Source organism: Bos grunniens, chromosome 18, assembly GCF_055505025.1.
Source record: "Bos grunniens cultivar Pamir isolate PY7600 chromosome 18, Bosgru_T2T1.0, whole genome shotgun sequence".
In the NCBI taxonomy this organism is placed as follows: Eukaryota; Metazoa; Chordata; class Mammalia; order Artiodactyla; family Bovidae; genus Bos; species Bos grunniens.
The window spans coordinates 4578757-4604990 of record NC_141182.1 but is presented as its reverse complement, the minus strand read 5'-3'; the positions used below and the strand labels follow the sequence as shown (position 1 = coordinate 4604990).

Sequence of the window (26234 nt, the reverse complement as noted above, 5' to 3'; positions counted from 1 at the left end):
TTAACCCTGCACCTTTACTAAATATGTGTATTAGTTCTAACGGTTTTCTGGTAGAGTCTTTAGGGTTTTCCATATACAAAATCATGTTGTCCACAATAATAGTTTTACCTCTTTCTTTCCAATTTCATTGCTTTTTATTTTTTATTGTTGACTAATTGCTCTAGCCAAGATTTTCAATACTGTGTTGAATAAAATTGCCTAGAGTGGGCATCCTTGTCTTGTTCCTGATCTTAAAGGAAAAGCTTTCAGCTTTTTACCACTGAGTATAATTTTAGCTCTTGTCTTGTCATATATGGACTTTACTATATTGAGGTACATTCAATGTATACCCACTCTGTTGAGAATTTTTATCATAAATGGATATTGAAATTTATCAAATGCTTTTTCTGTGTCTATTGAAATGATCATGATTTTTATCCTTCATTTTGTTAGTACTCATTGGTTGTTGAACCTTTCTCTCCAAGAATAGCTTTTGCTTTTCTTGTTTGTCTGATTTTGTGTCCTGAGACCTTAGCTTTGGAACAGTCAAGTTGGGGGCCCCAAGGTGTGACCAGAAAGAAATGCAGGGTAGAAATGCAGAAAGAAACGCCAGTGGCAACTAAAGTTCTACTGATTGTTGCCAGCTTTCAAGGCAAATGTCTACATCTATCTCTCAGCTGTGTTTTGGGAATGGTTTGGGTCTTGGGAGGGTAGTATCTTTTGCACTCTCCTTAGGAATATCTTTTGGAGCTGAAGGGGAGTGGATTTTGCCACCCCAAAATATGCCAGTTACATATCAGGATTATTTTTTTTAGCTAAAGGCAACCAAGAACTCAGTAGATTCAGGAAAAGCTCTTTACCTTCCCTTCCACTGCCTAATTTACATTGGAAAGAAGACCTGTACCAGAAAGAAAAGTAATATCAAAGATAGCATTTTGAAACAGGAGGGAAGGGGCTGGGCACAACTTTCAAAAGAATGACAAAGCTGGTGAGGATACAACATAAACTGCTCAGAACCAGTGAGGTACAAGACGGTGGGAAATGTGACTTTCAGTGGACTTTGCACCTCATTATGTGTTCATTTGGAGAAGGCAAAGGCAACCCACTCCAGTACTCTTGCCTGGAAAATCCCATGGGCAGAGGAGCCTGGTGGGCTGCAGTCCATGGGGTCGCTAAGAGTCAGACACGACTCAGCAACTTCACTTTCACTTTTCACTTTCATGCATTGGAGAAGGAAATGGCAGCCCACTCCAGTGTTCTTGCCTGGAGAATCCTAGGGACTGCAGAGCCTGGTGGGCTGCCGTCTATGGGATCGAACGGAGTCGGACATGACTGAAGCGACTTAGCAGCAGCAGCAGCATGTGTTCATTGTAAATATTAGCATATGCTGAATGATACAGCCACAGGTCCCATGACCATTCAGAGGCCGATCATAAAAAGCCAGAGTGGAGGCCCAATTCCTGGAAATCCCCATCCCTTCCCCCAAATTGTTGGAATAATCCTCCCACTTATTAGCCTATGAAATTACCCAGGCCACAGAAACTAACCACCCGTATTTCGGGGCCACTCTCGACCTTTGAGATAGACTACATTCTGTCTGTGGAATGTGTATCTCTCTAAATAAATTCATTTCTTATCTATCACTTTGCCTCTCACTGAATTCTTTCTGCGATGAGACATGAAGAACTCAAGCTTGTCTTAAGACCGGTGTGGGATTTCAATTGAAAGACAGTGGGTTTGAGTCCTAGCCTGTGGGTTCAAGACCTAATCTGAGTTTTGGCTGGGTCTGCAGGGAGGCCTGGCGTGCTGTGATTCATGGGGTCGCAAAGAGTCGGACAGGACTGAGCAACTGAACTGAACTGAACTGAGTTCCATCTGAGATGTGTGGTTTCAGTTTTACCTAAGAAACGTATGTGCTAACCAGGCAATCTTTGTTTCTGCAACATCTCCTCTGCTTTCCTGTGAATTACCTTCTTCCCCTTTGTATCATCAGACCCCTACCCCTCTCCTTAGCTCTGGTGTTACATAGGATGTTGTTACCTGGCTGTCTTTTAAGCCTTCATATCTTTATGGGGCTCCATAAATTTGTTTCTCCTATTACTCTCTCACATCAATTTAATTATTAGGCCAGCCAAAGAACCTAGAAGGGAAGAAGGTGGAAAAATTTCCAGCCCTACACACCCAAGCAACTGTGCAATACTGCCAAGAATATTTGCTTTGTCTCGGCTGAAACCTGACAAGGTATTTGAGAGAATTCTGTTTAAAGAATGGTCAGAAGCTGACCAACTTGGAAGCTGATATTCAGAGCCTGACATGAGTTTTTTCCCCCAAGGCTTTCTCCTTTAAGCTAAAATGAAACCATGTACCCAGAGCAGGGAAAAACCTTCTGAAGCCTTCGTGGAAGGATTACTAAAACATTCCCAAGACACATAGGTCTAAACCTAGGACAAGGGAATCTTCTGACTTCCATCTTAGTTGAAAATCTTCTCCCTGATATACAGAAGCAAACTGAGGATAACGTAGTTGGGTGAGTAGGGCAACTTCCATATCATTCAGGTGGGCCCAATCCTTTGAGGAATTAACAACTGTACTTTTCTTACAAATCTTCACAACATCAGACATGTGCCTCCAGAAATAATTCAAAGCCCACCTATTCTTTTTTACCAAGTCCCAAACATTCCCTGGGAGAGGGAAATGGCAACCCACTCCAGTATCCTTGCCTAGAGAATCCCGTGGACAGAGGAGCCTGGTAGGCTGCTGTCCATGGGGTCGCAGAGTCGGACACGACTGAAGCGACTGAGCATGCATGCATGCATTGGAGAAGGAAATGGCAACACACTCCGGTATTCTTGCCTGGAGAATCTCAGGGACAGAGGAGCCTGGTGGGCTGCCGTCTATGGTCACAGAGTCGGACACGACTGAAGCGACTTAGCAGCAGCAAACATTACCTATTCATCTCAAAAACCTTGCAGATATTTGTAAAACCTCTGAACTTACTAAACAAAAGCCATTTGTGGTGGTACTTGCATTTTTCTCTGTGCCTTTTGAGATGTGAGTTTCCTCCAGTTGGGTCGAGTGAGTCTCCACTTTCAGAGTTCAGTCTGAGAGAGGAAGTCCCACATGCCAACCGTCTCCTTGTGTATTGCACTGCATTCACATGAGGGGCAATTTCACTTAGCTAAGGGTTCGGGAGATTTTGGAAGGAGGAGTTGACCAAGTTTATAATAAGTTCTGTGCACTTGGTGTCACCATTTTGCAACTATGGTGACTGAGTTTTGTAGACATTAAACACTTTGCCTGAGGTCACTCAGTGACCAGGGGAGCTAGGATTCAAATCTTAGGAGGAAAGGGATGTCAGTGGACTATCCAGGCTGTCCCCATTCGTGTGACGTAGGTGGACTGGGATATAATGACTCGTCATCGTCATAAGTGATCGCCAACATTCACTGACACTTGCTGTGCACCAGGTATTGTGCTCAGAACAGACTGGAGAGACGAGAGCCATCTGCACTGGCCCCCCAGGGATTCTCTGACATTATCTCCCATCCCTCTTCACCTCCCTCTGTGTCACCACGCTGGCCTCCTCCAGATACTCCCCAAACAGAGCAAACTCAGCTACCCTCCTCCACTCCCCCTACACACTCAGCCTGTGCCCACCCGACCCTGCTGTCCAAGGTACCCTCCCTCATCTGGCCCACTTCCTCACTGAGATCTTCCCCCACCTGCCTTTTAAACTCCAGGGCCTACAGCAGTGCCTGGGGCACAAGCCTATGTTCAGCAAATGCTTATTAAACCCACACGTGCTTGGTAAGTAGCAACTGGGTCCCCGAGGCCACTCTCCTGAGCAGCTGATATCCTTAACGGGCTCTGCGGTCTGGGAAGCCTGGGGAAACGGCAACCCAGATGAGGACACAGCAGGGCAGAGGCCCTGAGATGACAAAGTGCTGGGAAAAGGGTGGAAAATCATCTTTGCGGCTAGAAGCGCACATGAGGATATGAGAGGTGAGGCCTGGGAGGCAGCTGGCGGGGAATGCAGGGGCTCTGCAGGCTGAGATTTTGCTCTGAACCCCAGCAGACTGACAGGACCTGCAGTGGGTTCTTGCCACGTCCCCTTTAGCCCTTGAGGCTTCCCCACGTGGCGTGGTGGTAAAGAATGCGACTGCCAAAGCGAGAGACGCAAAAGACTCCCTGGATCCCTAGTTGAGATCCCCTGGAGAAGGCAACGGCAACCCACTTCAGTATTATTGGGAGAATTTCATGGACAGGAGCCTGGCGGGCTACAGCTCCTGGGTTGCAGAGTCGGACATAACTGAGCACACATCTTAGCCCTTACTGATAAAATTCAGGAATCCGAGATGAGGCCAAGGAAATGGAGTCGCCTAGACACTCAAACGGACACTGAGACGTCCCGAGCCCACCAAGGGGCTGGTGGGCGGAGCCCGGCCAAGGCCCCGCCCAGGCTGCCTGGCCGCCCCACCCCTTCGGGCGAAGAGAGGAGTGGGGCACTACCCCGGCCCCGACCCCGACCCTCAAAGACCCCAGAGCACAGACTCAGCTCGCAGACGAGAAGCACGGTCCGCAAACGTGGCCTTTATTTCCGGGCGAGCTTGAAGGAAGGTGGGGCCGGGTGGGTCCTACTGGCCTGGGGGTGCCTTCAAGACCAGTTCCATCGGTGGCGCCAGGTCGCCCTCACTGGGGAGCTGGGGGCCGGCCTGCTGGGGTGCGGGGGGCGGGAGTCAGGCCTGCTGGGAAGGGGAGCGGGGGGGCCGGCCTGCTGGGGTTGGGGGGCGGGCGTCTGGCCTGCTGGGGCAGGCCCGTTCTCCACCCCCCGAGGACGCCCTGCGCCCGCACGCGAGCCTCCCGCAGGGACCCCGGGCCCTCGCTGCCCGCTCTGTCTCGGTGCGCCTGCCGGCCCTCTACCTCTCCAGAGCCGGCCCGGTCCTCTGGAGTGCTCTGGGTCTGGGCGGGGGCCTCCCCCCGGAGTTTCTCCGGCTCCGCCTTCAGCCTGCAGGGAAGGGGCGCTGAGGACCCCCGCGGGCCCGCCCTCCAGGGAGCCAGCGCTGGGGGCAGGCCTCGGCCCTTCCCCACCTCTCCGGCCCTCTCACCTGCAGATCGCCGCCCGGGCGGCGGGGGCCTCGGGCGGCGCAAGCAGCTGCCGCTCCACGTCCTCCAGCCGGGCCAGCGCCTGCCTCTCTGGGGGCGGGCGGGGCGTCGTGGGCGGCACCGGGGCTCCCGCCGGCCGCCCCGGCCCCGCCCCCGCCCCGGGCCCAGGTCCCACCTTCGGTGAGCAGCTGCTCCTGGCTGCTCTGCAGGGCACGGATCTCCCAGGCCAGTCGCCGCTTCAGCATCTGCGAAGGGAGAGAGGAGCCCTGTCCCTGCAGCTCTCCTCCTGGTCCCCTCCTCCTCCGCGCCTCTCGGAAAGTCCTTGTCTGAATTAGTGGGTTCATGCCTTCATTCAGCTACCCATTCATTCGGTGTGCAGCTTCTGCTGGGGCCTGGGGGGCTCGAGGAGAGACGCTTTCCCCCTCAGTCACTCGCCAGGTCCCCGTGTACCTCTTAAACCTCACCTCTTCCCACTCTTTCATCCTCCAGCCCCACGGTTTGCTCTTCCTCAAGTATACCAGGCAGGTTCCCTCCCAGGGACATTGGCACTCTGACAACTGCATGGCTTCCTTGCTTATTAATCCGTGTCTGTGTTCAGATGACACCTGCTCACAGAGGACTTCCCCACTGGCATTACAGGATCTATTGACTTATTTTCTTGTTTTAGACTCTGGGCATGCCCACCCGGTGCCGCTAACCAGCTTGGGGACAGCAAAGACTTGGCCCCTCTGGAGTGCCGCTGGACACATCCAGAGACACTGGCTGAATGAAGAGATGGTCTGGCCATGTCTAGGTCAGAGTTCCCACTTGCTACTGCAGGATGTGTACTCTAGGCGAGCAGGAGGGGAGCGAGGTTAGCAAAGACCAGGGCAACAGTCTGGGCACCAGAGGCTGAGTGCGGCAGTGGGGGTTGGTGAGAGGTGGCTGGGTGGACTGAGCTGAGCGGGTGTCAGGAAGAAAGGAGTCAAGGACCACCCCTTGGCGTTGGGCCTGAGCAGGAGGAGGACCCTGGGCCCATCAGCAGACATGCTGGAGCCAGGGGAGGAGGGGCTTCAACAGAGGCGATGATAATGGCTCACGTGGAATTCCCAGAGGTCCTTGTGCGGGCCTATCAAATCCTCCAGCTGTTCTTCCATGGGCAACCTAGGGGCCGACATCCAGGAATAAGCAAGCACAGGGTAGGACTGACATCGAGCCAGACCCAGTCTGGGGCTTCAGATCTGTACCTAGGGCTCCCTCTGCTAGGAGCCCCTTCATGGGTTTTGTCCTCCAAGCCTTGCATCCAACAGCTCGCCTTGCAACAAGCTTGCCTTCCAATGAGCTCTCCCTCAGGCAAGCCCGACTCCCATCCCCTACACCAGCCCACTCCAAGCCCTAGACCCAGGGTCACCCCAGGGTTACCCCAGCTTCCCCTGTCCTTGAGTCTCTGTGATCTGAGACTTTTGGATAGAAATTTGCTCTGTGTGCTCCGCCAACATGTAGTTCCTGGGAAAGGAAAGAAAACCCTCAGTTATAGTCTCTGAATGAGCCACCAAGCCTTCTAGCCGGAGTGGGGCTGGGAGTCTGTTCAGAATCTTTATCATTCTCCTTTTTTAAAATCAAATGTGACCTTATAAGCCTTTCTTGACACTCTCACCCTGTCCATTCTGTCTCCCATCAAACCATGCCTTTCCAAGAAATCCCTGTGAAGGGTACATTGGTTTAGTTTCATACATTCTAAAGTCCAGGGTTGAAGCCTGGATCTGCTATTCCACTATAATCTTATACAAGTTATTCAACCTCTGTGGATCTGTTTCCTTACATGTAAAATGGTGGGACTGTCATTGTGAGGACTGGTTGATAACTGAACACTATCTGCTCCTTGGACAGTGGTAGATGTGGTGTGATTAAGCATATATACACTTTCACTATCTGTCGTCAGGTTTTCCCACATTATTAAAATCTTGATGCCCCAGAGTGTGAGACCTCTGGTCACAAGAATGTGTTAAGCAAAGGTTCAAAGGATGGAGAGATAGATGGAAAATAGGTGATAGGCTGGAGATGATGATGTCTGGTTAGAGAAATGATGAGTGGAAGGATAATGGATGGATGGAGAAATACAGGGAAGACTGACAGATAGCTGGCTGGCTGGATGGCTGAGTAAAGAAATGAATGGCTGCATGGATGACTGGAAACGTGGAGAAAAGAAAGAATGGCTGGATGGATGAAAGACGATTAGATGGAAAGCTGGAGAGATTAATGGCTGTCTGGCTGGCTGGAGAGTTGGATAGTTGGTTGGATGTATGGGAGAGTGGATGGATGGGTCGGTAGATGGATGGGTGTGTAAATGGGTGGCTGGGGGCATACATGAGCAGACAGATAAACAAATGTTTTGGATGGCAGAAGAGCTGGATAGGGGAAGACCTAAAATAATACCAGTGGATGGAATTTAGTATCCACTTGATAAAGAAACTAGCAATGAATGATTAAATGAGTTCATCTGAACACTACCTCTTATCAAAGGTGAGCAGGAGAGGCTCTCATCTAGCCACTCGATTTTATACAAAGGGAAAATGAGTGTGTGTCCAAGATTTCTTTCCCCTAGCTCTTGCCCCCTCCTCCTTCCGGCCTGGAAACGAGGCGGGGAAGAACCAGGCGGGACCTCTTACCTCTGTACCTCCTCCGCCTTCCTCTGGCAGTACAGCTGGAGGGTCCGCAGTGCCTCTGGGGGGAGAGGGACCAGGGGTCTGAGGAGTCAGATGGGGCAGAAGGGGCCTCACAGCACACTGGCCAGGGCACTGATGGGACTTCAGTGTTTACTCCAAGTCAGACGGCAGCTGAGGGGCGGGTCTGAGCAGGGAGGGAAGCACCTCGCCTCTGATCTCAGGGGGATTCCTCTGGCTGCCTGGGAACTTCAGGCTTTTGTAGGGGGACCAGGTAGAATAATGAGGACGAAGGGGCTGGTAAATACCTTGCTTTCTGCTCAAAACCTCCTCTAGGTGCACTTTCTCTCCATTCACTGGAAAACACAGGGGCACTTTGAGTCTCCAGGGGCCTCACCCTATGCCCAGACTGCAACTTCATGCAAAGGGAAGGCCCCAGGTCACACAGAAGGTACAACAACCTCAGGGGAGGGCGGTGTCTTCTTGCTGGCCCTGCACCCATCTCCCGCTAGGGACCATCTTGATCCAGCTTTTTCCCCCTGGGAGCCCACACGCCCTGTAAGAAGGGGTGAAGGACTGCAGGGCTCCCTTGTGTAGCACGTGCACAGTAGAATGTGGAGAGGATGAGAAATGCAAAAGTACACCATGACAAGCAGGAATAAAGGCTGTGAAGAAATAAATCAAACTGGGCGGGGCGGGGGGGGGTGGTGTGCGAGATGAGGTGGTATTTGGTGTTTAGAGGGGGCCACCAAGGTAGACCTGTTGGGGTGAAATTTCAGCTCAAAGGTGACTCAAAACAGCATGAGGTGATGTGGGTTATGTAGGACGAAAGCATCAAAGGTGGAGGGAACAGCCCGTGCAAAGACCCTGAGATCAGCACTGGCCACGAGCTCTCTGCACCCTTCTGCTGTTCACACTTACAGGAGTCCAGGTCCCTACGCAGGGCCTCCCAAAGAGCTTGGGCTTCTCCCAGTTCCTCGCTGGATTTCTCCTTCACTGGGCCAGAGAAAGGACGAAGACACAGTGTGAGGCGGCCTCCAGCCTTGCTGTGTTCTCCTGCAGCCCGGGACGCTACACACCCACCTTCAGACAGTCCAGAGGGGCCTGGATCTTACAGGTGATGCAGTGGGGCCTTCCCCAGCCCATGCCCCTCTTGGCCAGTGGATCTTAGATCCTGGAGTTTACCTTGCTGAAGCTCATGAATCCGGTTAATCAGATCTTCAATCTGTGGCTCCAGGCTTCCCTCTGCAGAAGGAAATAGAAGACTGAGCCAGAGACGGCAGGTGCCTGGCTGTCCTGGGCAGAAGGAGCGGGGTGGGTGTTGGCACTGTGTCTCTGCTGCTGTCGATCAGCATTTATGGAGCATGCAAGAGAAACCCTTGCAGGACGTTCTGGGTGGGAAAGATGGACACTGAGCAAAGATTCGTGATGTCAATGCTGGTGGCAGTGGATGCTGCGAAAGGAAATAAAGTGGAACAAGGGGCTGAAGAATCAAAGAAGATGCCTCTTGAGCTATGGAGAGGCCCCAAATGATGTGGAGGAAGGAACCCCGTAATTCTGGGGTGTGGGGCTTAGGGACCGTGGAGAGGGGAACATGCCAGCCAGAAGGACCATGAATGCAAAGCCCCTGCAGTGACTGAGACATATGCCTAAAACATACGGCTAAGGGGCCTGGGAGGGCTGGTGTGAGTCTAGTGAGCTGACAGCAGCAGGAGGCAAGGTGAAGACTTGGGGGTGGCAGATGGCTCAGGGCCTTCTGGGCCATGGCAGAGGCTTGTGCATGTAATTCTGAATGAGGTGGGAGACAGTGGACACCTCCTGAAAACCCCCACCGCATGGAAAGCCTGGCAGGGTGGGTTGTGGCTTCTGCATATCTGGACTCTGGTGTTGAAATATGAGGAAGATGCCACTTGCATTTTGACAGCTATCAAATTCTCCAATGACAGGGAGATCACTGCCTCTTTAGGGAGTCACCTCTAGCTTCCCACAGTCCAAATTTCAGTGCTCCGAATGCGGAAGCCCTTCTCATCCTCTCTGGCTTCAAGGTTGAAAGCGCAAAATTGAGGGGAAAATCTGCCCAACCTTTGCTGGGTGTCACTACCACCCCAAGACATCCTGAAGTTCAGTTTCTGGATTTTTCGGAGGCCACCAACCCCAGCTCCTGTGACTTCTTGGAGACTGAGTGCTCCCTGAGGTCTTTGTTTTTCCGGGGATGGTCAGGGTCACTCTTCATTTTCAATCCCCCAATTCCTCTACCTAATTTTAGCCTAGGCAGCAGCTCCAACGCTGTAGCCACAGAGTCAGGGAAGGGAAGGTTTTATTTGGAACAGACCAGTGGATTGTAGTATTTTAAGCTGCTGATGGACTAGGGGAGAGGGAGATCCAACCTCAAACCCAGCCAGTACTTTGCCCCAGCCCTGACGTAGATACTGGATGCAGGCTGGCTCCCAGTTTCCCATCAACAAGCAAAGCCAGGTGCAAAGCTTCTTGTGTTGCCATCTGCCATTTGTATATAAAAACGGACAAAGAATATACACCCAAAATGGAATTTTTTTAAATCTCCAGAAAAACACCAGAAAATTTAAAAATAGTTGCTGCTGGCCTATGGGTCAAGAAAATGGATGGCTGGTGTGTGTGTGTGTGTGTGTGTGTGTGTGTGTGTGTGTATACACATGCATTTGTGTGTTGGGGAGGAGCTTATATGTCTTGAATTTCGAAGCTGTGCTTTTGGTTGAAAGAACTAAACGGTATAAGAGGAAGAAAGTGCAATGGGATAATTCCCCAAGGTTGTGAGTTGAGGGGTCGGGAATTGAACCACATCTTCCTGTCTTAAAACCTCTTCGAGCTAAGCCTCAGACACAAGGAGACACATGACCTTTCTGCAACTTTTTCACCATTTCCAGCAAGTCTTCGGTCTTCTCTGATGACTCGGTCTGACCTGTGGAATGAAAACCAGAATTACAGCATGCAGTGAGAGTGAGAGGGGACTGAGGAAAGGTCCACACTTGTCTGGGAAGGGAGGAAGAAAGTCTCAGCAGGTTCTGAGAACACCCCGGGCTGAGCCAAGGATTGGCCGAGGGGCAGCCCCCAGCCAGAGCAGGGTCCCTACAGGACCCCCGTCTTTTGTCCCGGAGGCCGAGGGAGTACGGTGGGTGAATCAGAACCTGTACTGGTCAGTTCTCCCCAGGAGGTCGCAGGACACCACCCTTAGCAAAATTCAGGGGTGAGAGAAGATGGGGCACTTTTGTTGCTGCTGTTCTCAATCAGTATGAAGTTGCAGGCAGTGCGACAGGCCAGAATGATTTCATAGGAATTTCTTTCCAATAATTGTAGGCCACTATTTGCAAATTCTGAAAGAAGTGACGGGTTTAGGGCATGGTTTAGCAATGGCTGCTAACATCCACAAAAGACACCTGGATATTGTGAGCCTCCTGATGGAAGAACAAACACCACCTGTGAAGGGCTCTGCTCCCCGTCCCCCAACCCCAACCAAGAAAAAAAGAAAAAGGGATGGGATACTATCAGGTTTCCATTTCTAAATACCAATTCAGAGGAAATATGAGGAAAAGGAAAACAGGACACAATGGGGATGAAGTCAGCATCATCCAGATGCTGGGAAATTCCACACATAGGACAACCTGGTTTCTTCAACAAATAAACTGCAAAGAAGGAAAAGAGGGGAAGAGGAAACTCTAGAATAAGAGACGAGACGTAGAGCAATCAACTCTAATGGACAGACTTTATTTAGGTCTTGATTCAAATGTAATTTTGCCACATATATTTCTAGGTACTTTTTAAAGTGAGCCTGTGTTACTTATAGCAACAACAAAAACAGAAAAAAATACCAACATCTTAAACTCTTGTAAAATCAATGAGAAAAGGGCAACTGCTAGTGACCCATTGCTTGCTCTCTAAGAAAAATTAGGCAGAGAAGATGAAAAGAAGCTCACAAAACACATATGACAGCCAAAGAGTAAACGAAGAAATGCTTACCCACCTTGGTATACAATGCAAAGTCCCTCCCTCAAGACCTAAGTTCCTCACTTACCCTCTGCAAGGCCGCCTGTGTGACAGGCTGTCTGTGTGTACTCAGTGATCATTCAAATCACATACAAGCATTTTCTGATAAAGATGGTGTCATGTCCTAAATGGCATTTCACAGTTTATATTTTTCCTTATTTAAAAAATATTTATTTGTCTGACTGCATTGGGTCTTGTGGCACGCAGGGTCTTCAATCTTCCTTGCAGCATTTGCGGTCTCTCGTTACGGCATGCGCCGTCTGCTTTTTAAGTTGTGGCACGCAGGATCTTTAGTTGCAGCTTGTCAACTCTTAGCTGCGGCACTGGGGTCTAGTTCCCTGACTAGGGATCGACTGAACCCGGGCCCCCTGCATTGGGAACGTGCAGACTTAGCCAGTAGACTGCCAGTGAAGTCCCTGCATTCTTCCATTTGCTAATATATATACTAATGATCTTTTAAAGTTGTCCTCTATTGATGGACATTTAGGTTGCTGCTTTTGCTGTTACAAATAATGCCACAGTGACTATCTGCATTAGTTTTCTTGAGAAGCCATAACAATACCTCTATGTGGGTCTTTCTTTTGGGTCTTTCACCTTAAATTCTATCTTTGTATGTCCAAATTTCCCTCTTCTTATATGACACCAGTTATTAGATTAGGGTACACCTTATTCTGCATGAAACAGTCTCGAAAACTCTGTTTCCAAATAAGGTCACATATTGAGGTTCGAGTGGACAAGAATTTTAAGGGGACACAATTCAATCTAATATAAGATCCTGGTACATTCTTCTTTATGCATGCATGGGAATGTTACTGAATGAATTCCTAGAAGACTACTGGCTGGATCAAGGGGCATGTATGTTACTAAATTTGGTATTTGGAAGTTGCCCTCCCCCTAGAGGCCCATGGAAGACTCCTTCCTCACACTCTTATCATTCAAATATTTTTTCAACCTTTGTCACTTTTGCCAATCATATAGGCAAAAACAGTATTTCATTTCAAACTTTCTGGTAGTGAATACCAAAAACTTACTTAACTCCTCTGGATCAGAAATTCCACCTCAAGGCATCTATTTTAGGAAATAATTAAGGATGGTCGGCAAGACTGTTTCATTGTCCCTAATCTTAAAATATGGAAGCAACTTAAAGATACCTTAGTTGATTACGGCACCTTCATAGGCTAAAATTCTTTGCAGCCATTAAAACTCATGCTGTAAATCAGGGACTCTTAACTCGAGCTTATTAAATTTTGCTAAAATATTTGGTATTATGTTCACTTTCTTTACATCTTTTTTCCTTAAATTAGTATGTATTCATTTAATTTTGCATTTGAATTTTTAAATTACTTAATAAACAACTGTCAAAGAACAAGAAGTAAAAAGTAAAAGTCTCCTCTCACCAACAGTCCCTTAACCAAGTCACTCCAAGTTTGGGGAAGACACTTAGAACTTGGTAAGATGTATCACATGTACAGTCCCTTAACCAAGTCACTCCAAGTCTGGGGAAGACACTTAGAACTTGGTAAGATGTATCACATGTACTGCTTTAATTTTCACTTACCCAAGTAACATCCTAAAAACATTCAAGCACTACAGAAATAGGTAAAGTAAAATGCAACTCCCTTCTCTTCTTAGCTCTAAATCTTAGTCTTTCTCTGGTATCATTGGTTGGTATGTCTCCTCTGGATACTTTTAAGTTCTTCAAATACCCTTAGTATTTGGAATAAAAAAAAATAAATCTACTTTAATAATAAAGAGAGGTGTTTGTGATTACTTGTTTTGTTTTTAATATTATGAGGATTTCCAAATGCACATGAAATTAGATAGGATACCGTGATGAACTCTGGTTTACCAGATCTAACAATCATTAATATCCACTGATATTTGCTTCAGCTATTGTGTGTGTGTGTGTGTGCTGCAATATTTTCAAGTAGGTCCCAGACTTCATGACACTTCATCCCTAGATGAAATTCATTAAGAATCTCAAAAAAAAAAAAACAGTCTCAACTACTAGAAGACATTTTCTTAGATGACTGCAGTTCTAGAGTCTCACCAAGATTAACAATCATCACTAATCATTGGATCATTTATATCACCAAATACCCACAACACATGCGGTTTCCCCTGATTGTCCCCATATGTCTCTTAGAGCTGGCTTGTTCAACCGTTTCTGTGAAAGCTCAGTTTTTCCTCTCCACTGCATTTCGAGTCCTAGTCACGCAGTAAGATCATGCTGCTGCTGCTGCTAAGTCGCTTCAGTCGTGTCTGACTCTGTGCGACCCCATAGACGGCAGCCCACCAGGCTCCCCCATCCCTGGGATTCTCTACGCAAGAATACTGGAGTGGGTTGCCATTTCCTTCTCCAATGCATGAAAATGAAGTCGCTGAGTCATGTCCAACTCTTAGCGACTCCATGAACTGCAGCCTACCGTGCTCCTCCATCCATGGGATTTTCCAGGCAAGAGTACTGGAGTGCAGTGCCATTGCCTTCTCCAAGTAAGATCATGAGTGATCAGTAAATCTTTTAAATAGTTCAAGTAACATCTTGACAAAAATTTTAAAAAATCAACGTGACAAAACAAAACAGCCTATGGAGTATGAGCCCCTTTGAAACATTTTATTTTGAAATAATTTCAGACGTACATGAAAACTGTAGAAATAGGCCACAGTGCTATTTGCCCCTGCATCAGATTCCACATTTGGGAGCATTTCTGCACACAAATTGCAGGCATCATAACCCACTATTTCTTAATATTCCAGTACATATTTCTAAGGGAACTCTACTAGTATAACCATCAAAATAGAGATGTTAATAACTAGACCAATATTAATGTACAATCCCCAGATGCCATTCAACAGTTTTTCCTCTTATATTTTAAAGTTATTCATTACTACTGGCATTTTCCTTTAAAATTTAAAAAAACGCTTTCACTTCTGCACAACCTCCAAAATTCAAGACCCTTGTTCAGTCACCAGTTAGGCCTTTAGCCTTCAGACATTTTTCTATGTAACACACATAGAGCTATAATTGTATAACTGAACTGCCTCTTTTTCTTAATTCCAACTTGCTTTCCCTCGTAAGAACATGATCCCTATGAAGCTTACTCTGTGTTAACGAATCACGGTGTTCGCCCTTTTTTTTCGGCCGTGCTGCAAGGCTTGCAGTATCTTAGTTCCCCAACTAAGGATTGAACCGTGGCCACAACAGTTAAAGTGCTGAGTCCTAATTCACTGGACTGTCAAGGAATTCCTAACTGTAATGAATTAAGTTGGAATTTAATTATTTCTTCCTGCTTCTTAAAAAAAAAAAATGTTCACCACACAGGCATTCCATAACACGTGAATGTTCTTAAAGTTAGCCATTTCCATGATTGTTTCTGTGTTTTGCTCCCATCAACAACTTTCCAATGACCCTGCCTGGTCCACACATCTGTGTAGTCTGATTTTCAAGCATGGTGACGAAAGATAAGAAATAGCGTTTTAGATGCTATGTATATTCTGACAAACTGCCTCCAGCAAAGCCTTTGCTGGCCACTTCTACTATCAAGGCAAAAGAAGTCCTGTTCTGCCAGAGTAATCAATAGCAGATATTCTTCCTGTTCTAAAGCCAATTTGGATGGTTTAGAAAGGGCAACTTGATATGCTTTTCAATTTTCTCCATTGCTGGTGAAGTTAATCATAACTTCCTTTTTTTTAAAAAACGTAATACTACTAGTTTTTCTCCCCACAGTAGCAGCTATATTAAGAGCTTAATAAGGGCAATTTATTGGCATCTTCTTGTTGAAAGCTTGCACTCAACATGAGGCCATAATCTAAGAGAACTCTCAGTGTTATTTCATTATTCATACAATAAAAAAAGAAAATTACTGAGCACCTACTTTTGCCAAGTAGGCACTGCTTTAGGTGCTGTGGAAATGGTAATGAATGGTCTGTTCTCAAGCTCACAACGTAGGGCAGACAATATACAAGTACATAATCATAATCACTGTTGTCATCTGCATAGATGTGCTTGGAAAGATGTAATCCAATGTGTTTATTACCAATAAGGTGGTCGAAAGACTGTGTAGGAAGGTCAGAGACAGATGAAAGGAGGGCGAAGAGTTGACAACTGTATATACACAGTGACCAGTACACGGGCATTCATTTTATTTTCTGTGCTTAGGTACACTTTGAAAATTTTTATAGTTAAAAACAAAGTGCTAGAGGCATAGCGGGGGGTCATTGTCTTAGACAATTTTCTTCTTTTGCCTAGACCACAATTTCCAACTCCCTCTAGAACAATTTTGTCTTTCCTCTCACCGGGGTAGGGGGCATCAGTATTAACAAAATGCCCGGGAGAAAAGCAGCTCTCTTGAGAGTGGCCATCCACGATTAAGATTTAAGAGTCCATGCAAAGTGAGGCATGTGCTGGGTGTGAAATGACAATATTGGAATTACTGTTAAGTTTTATCAGATGTGGCAGCACTTGAGTGGGTTTTGTGAGATCCACCCCTTTATTGTTTGAAAAGATGAATACTGACGTATTGGATTTATTTAACTCACGTATAATCAATAAAATTGACAAGTTAATCTAGATGCTGAGAATTATACATGTTTTTATCTCCACTTTGTTGAACAGCAGTTTTTAATTTTTTTTATTTTTAGAACTGGTACCAGTATTTCATTATTGTAGCAGACAAAGGGCTTCCCTGGTGGCTCAGACGGCAAAGCATTCGCCTGCAATGCAGATCCCAGTTTCTTCCCTGGATTGGGAAGATGCCTTACAGAAGACAACCCACTCCAGTATTCTTGCCAGGAAATCCCCTGAACGAAGGAATCTGGAGGGCTACAGTCCATGGGGTTGCAGACTCGGACACGACGGAGTGACTACGCACTGCACTAGGGCAAGGGGACGAAGGTTCCCTCCCTTCAACCCTGGATGCCAGAGGCCCCTTGCCCTCACTACCTTCACCATCCTCCATGATGACATTCGGCGACTTCACTTCCCGAGGCTCCAGCTTCCCCGCCATCTTCCAGCACGCAGCTGATACGCGTGCGCTTTGGTGATTGGTTTAAGCAAAAATAAAACAAAACCACGCGACGGCAGAAAGGCGGTACAGCGTGCACGCGTCCAGTGCGTCTCTGCGCATCAGTTGACCAGGGTGAAGAGCAACGGGTGATCAGCTCACCAAAGTGGACCACCCAGAGATCTCTGAGCGACAGTTAGCACGCACACGTGCAGCACGAGGCTCCAAGTTCCAGCTTAGCGAAACCCGAGGCAGGACTAGGGTCTTGGTTGTTGGGGTGTTGAGTGTTGCACACACACATAGAAATTACAGGCAGGCCTCGCTCTCTCTCTCGTCTTTGCTTGGGTTGTGCGGTTTGAGAGTCTGGGACGACTGTGCAGGTGCTGTGCGGTGGTGAGCAAGTGGTGCAGTCCTCTTTCACAAATCCTCATTTAACAGCCCATGAGCGGTTAGTTATCTCCAGTTCACGAATGAATAGAATGGGCCGTGGAAGCTAAGTGGATCTGTGTAAAAATTCTGGATCTCAGTCAGTGTGAAGTCGGGTACTTTGCCCCGGGTTACACAGGCAGGTAGACGCTGGACATCACCTTCTTATTAATATTAGCAGCAGCCAGCACTGATGGGGTCATTTTTTACTGGGTAAAGATGAAGCACATGAAGGGCAAAGGAAACGTCCTTGTGGATATCGGTTTTAGGCCTTTTATGTGCAGTTCTCTTTTCTTTAAAAATATCCTCAGGCTGTTTCAGGGCACAGACTTAGTCCTACATTTCCAATTCCAGAACTGCCGTGGGCCACCAAGGGAGACCTTGGCCAGCCCTAGACACTCTGGGCTGAGATCCCAGGGAGGAGGCAGGCCCCTGACGCAGGACTGAGTGTGTGGTGTCCAGGAACGGAGGAGACGGTCCCTGACAGAGGCTGGAACACCATCCCAGTGGAGGAGGTGAAGGTAGAGGGAGGGGAAGAGGGAGTCTCAAGGATTTTCCCAGAGGCAGAGGGGCATGAAGGGGCTGGTCAGGCAGCCTGCTCACCTGTGTGCAATCACACTGCCACCCATGTGTCTTTGGTGGGCAGCCCCCCAAATCCTGCTGCACTGCCCAGGGAGATAGGGACCAGCCACAGGACACGGCAATCCACCCCGGTATTCTTGCCTGGGAAACTCCATGGACAGAGGAGCCTTGCGGGCTACAGTCTGTGGGGTTGCAAAAGAATCGGACTTGACTGAGCGACTGAGCACACACAGACATACTACCACCACCAACCCCCCAACCCTGCCCCATTTCCAGGGTGAAGACAGAGGTAAAAGCCCAAGGTGGTGGTTCTCAACATTGCCCAGTCTGGAAGCTCTGCCTCTCAAGGGCCAGTAAACAAGCCATTGTGGGAAGCTTGGTCCGTAGAGGCCGCTGGGGCTGCTGGGGGTGTGGAGTACTTGGGTGGGTAACGAATGAAGAGCCGATCCTCCTCTTTCTTCACCCAACGCAGGAGTTTGGTCACTGCGAGGATGGCACCCGCCTTGGTCACCAGGGGGCTGAGGCAGGTATACAGCTCAAATTTGGAGGTCACCTGCGGGTTTGAGAGGAGACATGGTCAGTTGGTCCCGAGCTGGCCAAGCTCAGTGCTGTCCATCCTACCCTAGCCCCATACCTGTCTCCTGTTTGGAAAATGCACCTGGCAGCAGCTCCAACCTGGTCACTGGGCTAAAGCAGGTAAGCTGATGCTTCTGTGTCATGAGTGGGCCAGGGGATCAGCTAGAACTAGTGATTTCAACTGGGTGCTACGTGTGTGTGCGTATACACTCTCTGGACCTCAGTTCACTCATCTGTGGACTGGAGATAATGACAAGAGTGCTTAACATTTAATGAGTAATTGTTGTATACAAAGTCCTGTTCTAAGTTCCACACACTTAAGTTTTTATCATCTGTAGCCTGGGTGTGATGTGAGGATTAATTCAACTTAATCTTCATACCAACCTGAGAGGCTTAACCCGATCGGTCACCAGCACCTTTCCACACCGCCTTTATTCTCCCCCTCACTCCTCTGTGCCAGCCACGAGCCTCTGCCTGCTGTTCCTCAGACACAGCCAGGCTCAGCCTCACCTCGTGGCACTCGCACAGTCCTTTCCCTCTGCCAGGTGTACTGTTCCTTGAGACACCCACATGCCCTGTGACCTCCCCTTCCACTTAGATGTCATTTCCTGACCGCCCGATCTAAAATCCTGGGACTACCAGATCCTGGTGTTGAAATACCATCCTCTACTAAAAGGTTCAAGGACTCACTGGACAGATGGTAGATTTCAGGACAGGCACAGAGAAATTACAAAATAAGCTTGGACTATCTTTTGCCAGAAAGTAAGAAGTACTTAAGCAGTGATACAGATGTGTCAAAAAGACATAGGGGGAGGACTTCCTGGTGGTCCCGTGGTTCATACTCCACCACAGGAGACACAGGTTTGATCCCTGGTCAGGGAACTAAGATCCCACATGCCTACACAGAGCAGTCAAAAAACTTATTTGAAGAAAAAAATAAAAAGATATACGGGCCAGTCTGGCTAAATCCATGGCTTCTGCTGACTAAATAAGAGAGAGTTTGAGCACAAAAATAAAAGACAGGAAAAGATTTTAGCTCATTGAATTCAAGAAAAATCCATGATATGAAATTTAAAATTCAATAAATAAACAGGAGCAGGGAAAGCTCTTTCATACAGCAGAATCTCAACCAATAAACACAGACGTTAGGATGAAATGAGAAAAATCACCATATGGTAAATGCCAGAGAAACAGCTGTCAAAGGCAAAAATCATTAATGGATATTAAAATTAGTGGATGAAAATATGGTAAAAAAGAGCACACTGACCTAATCACCACAAGATACTAATTACAAATGGCAAAAAGATTGACTATAAAGTGGAGAAACCTGGCAGATACCACCTTAATGAAGTGAACAGGAGTCATGTCAACAATGGGACACAGTGATGTCATGGTCCTCCTGATACAACACAGAGAAGGACATCTGACACTTCTGCAAGAGGCTTGCTCAAGAGGTGTGACCTGACAAAATGTTATTAGAAAAAACCAAGTTGAGGGGCATTCTTACAGACTAACTGGCTGGTACTTCCTAAAAATTCCCAGGTTGTGAAAGACAAAAAAGACCAAGGGAATGTTCCAGAATAAACCAGACTAGGATGACACAATCAATCTGAACATGTGCTCCTGGACTGGATCCTGGGCCAGTGAAAGGACATGAATGGGACGACTGGTGAAGTCTGAACGAAGCCTGTGGATAAGATATGATTCCACTGATGTTAATTCCCTGATGTTGATGAGTTCCGAACTGTTAACATCTGGAGAAACAAAGTCAAAGACCTACTTCATATAATTTTTTGAAACTTCTTTGTGAGTTTAAAGTTGCTTGAAAATGAAAACAAAAAAAAATTTTTTAATACAATTCTCAGCCTAGAATAATACCTGATACATAACAGACATGGAATAGATGAGTTAAAAAATGTGCACTAAATGTCAGAATCTAAGGGAAGCGCCATCTCCAGTGGAGTCACGTTGACCAAACCCCCTGAACAGCTGACCTTTAACACAAGTGTGGACAGCAGTCCTGAAGAGACCACAGGGAAGGATACCCCAAGTGGAAGGCACAGCATGGAACCAAGCCTGCAGTGCTCAAGTGCTGGGGACGGACAGAATCAAAGTTCAACTGGTGCCCTGGCCAGAGGGCGGGGCTGATGTGAAACTGACAGGCAAAGTGATCCTAGTTAATGGGACCTCTTGAGGGGGGAAGACATTAATGAGGGAATGGTCAACAGAAGGATGAGTCGACGAGGTTTCAGACACTGAGACTGATGGGTTTCAAAGACACATGGGAAACTTCCTGGTGGTCCAGCCGCTAAGACCCTGTGCCCCCCATGCTGGAGACCCAGACTGGGTCCCGGGTCAGGGAACTAGATCCCACAGGCCACAACTAAAGAAAGATTCTGCATGCCACAACAAAACCCAGCACAGCCAAATAAATATTTAAAAACAAAGACACGTGGAGCGATAGCGACAGTGATGGATACAAAACCGCTTGAAGGAGGCTGCTGTGGCTGGAGGGGATATGGCGGAGGGAAAGAAGGCTTGCAGGGTGGGAATCGACTCCTTCAGAGCCCTGTGCAACTCACCCAGGCCAGAAGGGTCTCCTTCTCAGCCACGTGGTAGATGAGGCGCAGCGGCCGGGAGGGGCTGTGCAGCCGGGCATGCAGGCGGTGGTACAGGTCGGACAGGCGCTGTCGCTCCTCCTCTCTGCTGTAGGGGGCCTCCAGCTCGGGGCTGCAGTGACGGAGGGGGGTGAGGGACAGGGTCAGTCTAGAGCTCTCTTGGTTGGCCCATCTCCCCTCTGTCTAGGGAGTTCAATTAAAGTAAGGGAGCTGAGCCTCCTCCCCCATTAGACTGGAGGCTTCTTAGGGCCTAACCTCCCCTTGAAACATGGGGATTCCTGGAGTCCTGGGGAGCTCCTCTCCATCAGGACAGGGGACTTCTTGAGGCTGGAGGCTGACTCCTGCATCAGGCAGAGACCCATTCTACTGCATGTCTTGAGAGCACAGCCGGCTCTCTCTCCAGAGTCTTGTCTGTTGAGCGGCTGAACCTCCCAGTTAGATAAGCCTAACCACCCAGCCAAATGCGCATGGGGCAGAGCCCACCTGGTAAACTGGGGCAGCTGGCGGTGGTGGTCAGGGATGTCCAGTGGCTTATAGAGGAAGTGCCGGAGGCCAGGAGCACCCACAGCCTGCACACTGTAGGCCGAGGCACTGGCCGATGCAGCATTCGAGAAGCTGGCAGCCTCCCTGAGGGCACGCATGGCTCCGAGCGAGTGCATGCCCTCTTCGACCAGGCGTCGGCAGGTGGCCATGTCATGGAAGGCCTCGGGGTCGGTGCCCAGCAGCAGCAGGCAGACGGGCATGGCGTCCAGGCGGGCCACGTAGGCGTAGAAGAAACCATCAGGATTGAAGCGGGGCAGACACACGGGTGCCCAGGCCTCGCCCGCCGCGAAGGCCGGTGCTCCCACCCAGTCCAGCAGCAACTGCAGGTCGGCGGGGTCCAGCCGGCACTCAGCCAGCACTGTCCGCTCCTGGGCGGCTGTCACCAAGCGACCGCCCACCGCCAGCACCGAGAGGGCCAGGCCGGGTGCCGTGCAGCGTCGGAGCAGCGCGCCCAGCGCATCCCGCAGCGGGCGAGCCAGAGGCACGCAGCGCACGGCGCCCAGCAGCAGGGCCCCGGGGTCCCGCTCCACGCTGTCCAGAAGTCGGTCCAGGGTGCGCTCCGAGCCGGCCAGCAAGCGGCGGAGATCATAGTTCTGCTTGCGCGCAAAGATGCGGGCCACGCTGGCGCGCGTCAGAGTGCTCACGATCTGTGCGTGCACAGCCAGCAGCTCCCCACGTAGCTGGGCGGCTGACTGTGGAGTCCTTGACACGGCCACCAGCAGCAGCGGGCCCTGCTGTAGGAACACCAGCTTGTGGTCCTCTGGGGGAGGGGAGGGAAGGGACGGTCGGAGGGAGATGGGTCAGTGGTGACAGGAGGGGGTCACATGGGGCTCTTCCACATTCCGCCCCCCACCCCCGACAAGGCACACACAAGTGGTCCAAGCCCACTGTCACTCCGGGGACACCAAGACTAGGGTAAGGGCAAACTGGGGGAGTTGGGACATTTGCAGAGATATGAGGGATGGTCAAGAGTCAGGCATACAGCATGCAGTGGGGAAGATAGAGAAAGGAAAACGAACAGAGCTAGAAAAACACCCAACTCACACAGCCCCCACGCTCAGGCTCTCAGGCAACAGGAAGTAACCAGCCAGTTACATCCCAGTGAGTTGATCAATCAGAACTCAGCAGGGTAAACGGACAGATAGACCCCCTGGACAGATGCCTGGCCAGCTTCCACACACACTGACTCACTCCTAACTAGCTCCATAGTGCCCTAGGCAGCCAGCCAGCCAGCCAGACCTCCTGCCAGATCCCAGTCACTGTCGCCTACTCTGCTTCCTGCCCCTTTGCTCACCAGCATAGATGGCGCGAATGGCATCTCCTGCGCTCTGCACGAAGGACACCAGGGCTGTCATCACACCCATGGTGGTTGACAAGGCTTCCACACTGCCGTACCTCGAGTAGATGGGCTTGCCAGCCTCACTCAGCACAAACACGTGCTTCCGCTTGCTGCGCCAATCCTCGTCGCTCGGGTCCCCGCCCAGGCCCCCGGAGCCAATCTCAGGGCCGCCCAGAGGACTGCCCTCAGAGGCCGAGGGGCTCCAGAGCCCATAGGAGCATGATGGAGCCTCTGACTGGAGCAGCAGGCTAGGTGACTGGTCCTTGGTCTTAGATCCTGAAAGGGAGCCCCCCAGTAAGTCATCTGCCTGTGGACCCCCACTAACCCCATGTGTCCACAGAACCATCAAATCCCTACCAGCCCTGCAGTGATCCCTGCCACTGACACACACCTCCAGGTGTCTCCTTTGCCCCTCAATGACGTCTACTAACACTTAGGTTTCAATATCCTCCCCCACAAAAACTCCAATAAGCCCATCTAACTTTTATTACCGAATCCTCTATTTCCCTGCTGAATAATTATTTCCCTTTTTCAATAACTGCCATTCCCAAGTTTGCAAAACACCCAAACACCTGTGAATGATCATCGATATCTTCATCTTCAGTGAACTCCCATTTAATCTGACCACTCATTTACTCTGATATCTGCTCATTACTTAGTGGCCACCATTATATCTACTAACATCTGTGTCAGCAGTTATGCACCCCTCCTTACCCTAACCCCTTTTTATCCTCACTGATGTCCACTGATCCTAACGACACTATTGACTCTCCTGGTCACCCATTTATATTCTTGGGGAAGACCACTAATTCTCCCAAAGACTGCCATGATGATCCACTAACATCCAGATCTTTAGGATTCCCCCAACTTCCTATTCGTTCCCACTGCTGCTCGGTAACATTTCAGTGACCCCCACATTAACATAACTAATACCTAGATCTTCAATGATCTTCAGCGACTGCCCCAACACACAATTTAATCTACTCCATGTCCACTGCATTCCCAATAATGACCACCATTGACCTCCATTAACATCCAAGGCTTCCAATGACCCCTACTGACTCCCCTGACCTTTATTCTCATTGGTATGACTCTCCTTAATCCTCACTGATATCCACCCCCTCCCTACAATAACCACCATAATATACACTAACACACAGGACTTTAATGACCTCTATGGCCCTTCCCCATGACCATTATTAACATTCAACAGTGAAATCCACAATTTCATTGCCCTCTACTGACTACCCTCCCATTTATTTTAGTCAATGTCTACTGATCCCCATTGACAACCAGTATTATCCACTGGCAACTATGTATCAATACTTTCCCCATAAAATCCCAATGACCTCATATTTCCTCACTCTCTCATTGACAGTCCCCAATTACCTCCTCCCAATACTTCCCAAGTGCTCAAAGACAACCCCTGTTACTGATTTTCAGTAATGTTCAATGATCCTTTCCAACGACCCCATCAACATCCACTAATTCCAAAGTGGTCAATGAGCACTCATTCCCCAATGATTTCTGCTAATCCTCCACTTTATACCACTACATATACACTGGGGACTTCAAAGATCTTCCTACTGGTCCTCTGACTCTCTAATTGTCTCACTGATGTCCACTGTCTCTCCAATAATGATCACCATTAAATCCACTAAGATCTGGCTCCTTAAAGATTCCCCCCAACAACTGCCATCAACTCCTCAAAGATGTAAATACTGAGTGTCCAATGGCCTCCACAGATCCCCTTTCCCACTTCAGTGATTTAAAGCCCCCAAAGACACTAACTTCTAAATAGTCCCCCTTAGACCATATTAGGGCTTCCCTTGTGGCTCAGCTGGTAAAGAATCCGCCTGCAACGCGGGAGATCTGGGTTCGATCCCTAGGTTGGGAAGATCCCCTGGAGAAGGGAAAGGATACCCACTCCAGTATTCTGGCCTGGAGAATTCCATGGACTGTATAGTCCATGGGGTCGCAAAGAGTCCGACAGGACTGAGTGACTTTCACTTTCACTGACCATATTAACTTTCTTTTGGTCATCATTGACCTAAACAGCCTAAACCCCCAGGGTCCCTCTCTAACCCCAACTGATCCCTTTCTGATTCTTCAAGGGCCTATATTCACACCACTCCCCAGTGAACATCCATTGATACTCGCTGATTTCCTTTTCACTCCTCAATGATTTAAACTACAACTTGAGTCCACAATGACTTCCCACTGACCCAAAGTATGGTTTAAACTACTTCCCTGAGTCCCAAAGACTCCTCTCTGGGTCCGCAAGAACCTTCCCCAAGAATAACATCCCCTAGGAATTCCAAGACCCTCGTGAAGGGAATGTATACCTGCTTTCTCCAAGCTTGCATCTCCAGGATCGGGTAAGTCCTTGTGAACCCCTCCACCATCTTCAGCCTCCTCACTGGGGAACCGCATCTCCTCCAAGTCCTCCGCATCCCCAGGGACTGGGGCAGCAGTGTCTCCTCCGGCCTCCATCTGCACATCCCTGTGGGGAGCGGGGATGGAGGGTGACCCGCAGCAGAAGAAACTTCTTAAAAGCTTTAACTCAGCCTGGCCTCCTTGCACACACTCCTGGGGCTCGTTCTCTCCTGGCGTTTCAACAGATGAAACATTCAAAAACACGACCACATACTTGCAACCTCCAACACTTCCCGCAAAGGAAGGCTCTGCCAAGCCTCAGCAAATAAAGATATACAAACACCTGTTTTAACTCTGCATCTCAATTGGCTAGGTACCATTAGTTCCCGTAGCCCCGGAAGCACCACACTTCCGGGTGTGGCTGCCGTCCTGCCACACTTCCGGGTGCGACGCCGCTCTGAAGGTACTTCCGGTTGCGGAGCTTTAGTCGCCCTACGGGCGCCAGACCCCTCCTTCCCACCGCCCACTTGTGTTCCCTCACCGTTGAAATGGCCCGCGCTGCTCCCGGGTCTACGACGGATCTGGCCGTCCCGATCTGCACTCACTCCCTCAGCGAGGGCACGTGTGGCTACAACTGGGGCGAAATGGGCCACTTCTCGTGCGAAAGCCGCCGGCGTGAGGGGGGCGCGGCTCGCGCTCAGCCAATCCGGAGTACGGAGGGCGGACTGCCTCGCCTCTGGCCCAATATAGCGAAGCCGGTCCCCTCGGGTCGTCCCGCCCCATTCCGTCTGAGTAGTGTCTCCACAGAAACCTTGCGTCAGGTCGCTGTTGGACCCGCCCATCCCTTGACTGACATTATCCGGACCCAATGGAAGGTTGGGGCCTATTCCTCTCTGCCCTGGAGGAAGCTCGCAGCCTAAGTCTTGATAGATGAGATGGGACTCGCCAGAATGGAAGAAACTTCATCCTCAGTTATCCTCCAGGAAAGGCAGGAGCAGGAAGGTGGAGTGGACACTGGACAGAGAGA

The 26234-nt window shown here is 49.2% G+C and overlaps 2 protein-coding genes across 6 annotated transcripts in view; both read right to left on the bottom strand.

Moving 5' to 3' along the window:
* The window catches only part of SYCE1L (synaptonemal complex central element protein 1 like), a 30033-nt gene extending 13271 nt beyond the window's left edge, over positions 1-16762 (bottom strand). The window contains exons 1-11 of one of the 3 annotated variants that reach the window (XM_086349993.1): positions 16687-16762; positions 10600-10662; positions 8910-8969; positions 8646-8720; positions 8033-8080; positions 7731-7785; positions 6484-6567; positions 6162-6225; positions 5085-5327; positions 4900-4984; positions 4550-4694 (exon numbers count right to left, since the gene is read on the bottom strand). In XM_086349993.1, the coding sequence (XP_086206119.1) occupies positions 4669-4694; positions 4900-4984; positions 5085-5327; positions 6162-6225; positions 6484-6567; positions 7731-7785; positions 8033-8080; positions 8646-8720; positions 8910-8969; positions 10600-10662; positions 16687-16750 (867 nt within the window). In that variant the 5' untranslated portion in view covers positions 16751-16762 and the 3' untranslated portion in view covers positions 4550-4668. Of the gene's footprint in view, positions 1-4549; positions 4695-4899; positions 4985-5084; positions 5555-6161; positions 6226-6483; positions 6568-7730; positions 7786-8032; positions 8081-8645; positions 8721-8909; positions 8970-10599; positions 10663-16686 lie in introns of those variants that run through there. The other 2 variants (XM_086349991.1, XM_086349992.1) reach the window with 2 other exon arrangements.
* MON1B (MON1 vesicular trafficking associated B) lies at positions 14344-26001 on the bottom strand. Of its 3 annotated transcripts, none has more exons than XM_086349989.1 (6): positions 25749-26001; positions 25177-25334; positions 22787-23107; positions 21433-22252; positions 20914-21061; positions 14344-18308 (listed from the first exon to the last, which is right to left on the bottom strand). In XM_086349989.1, exons 2-6 carry the CDS (start codon positions 25322-25324, stop codon positions 18099-18101), a joined length of 1647 nt encoding a protein of 548 aa, XP_086206115.1. In that variant the 5' UTR covers positions 25325-25334; positions 25749-26001; the 3' UTR covers positions 14344-18098. The 3 variants fall into 3 exon arrangements, with proteins under 3 accessions (XP_086206115.1, XP_086206116.1, XP_086206114.1); XM_086349990.1 differs by having other exon boundaries at positions 25177-25437; positions 25749-25959; XM_086349988.1 differs by lacking the exon at positions 25749-26001 and adding an exon at positions 25551-25711 and having other exon boundaries at positions 25177-25437.
* Between the last annotated feature and the right edge of the window lie 233 nt (positions 26002-26234).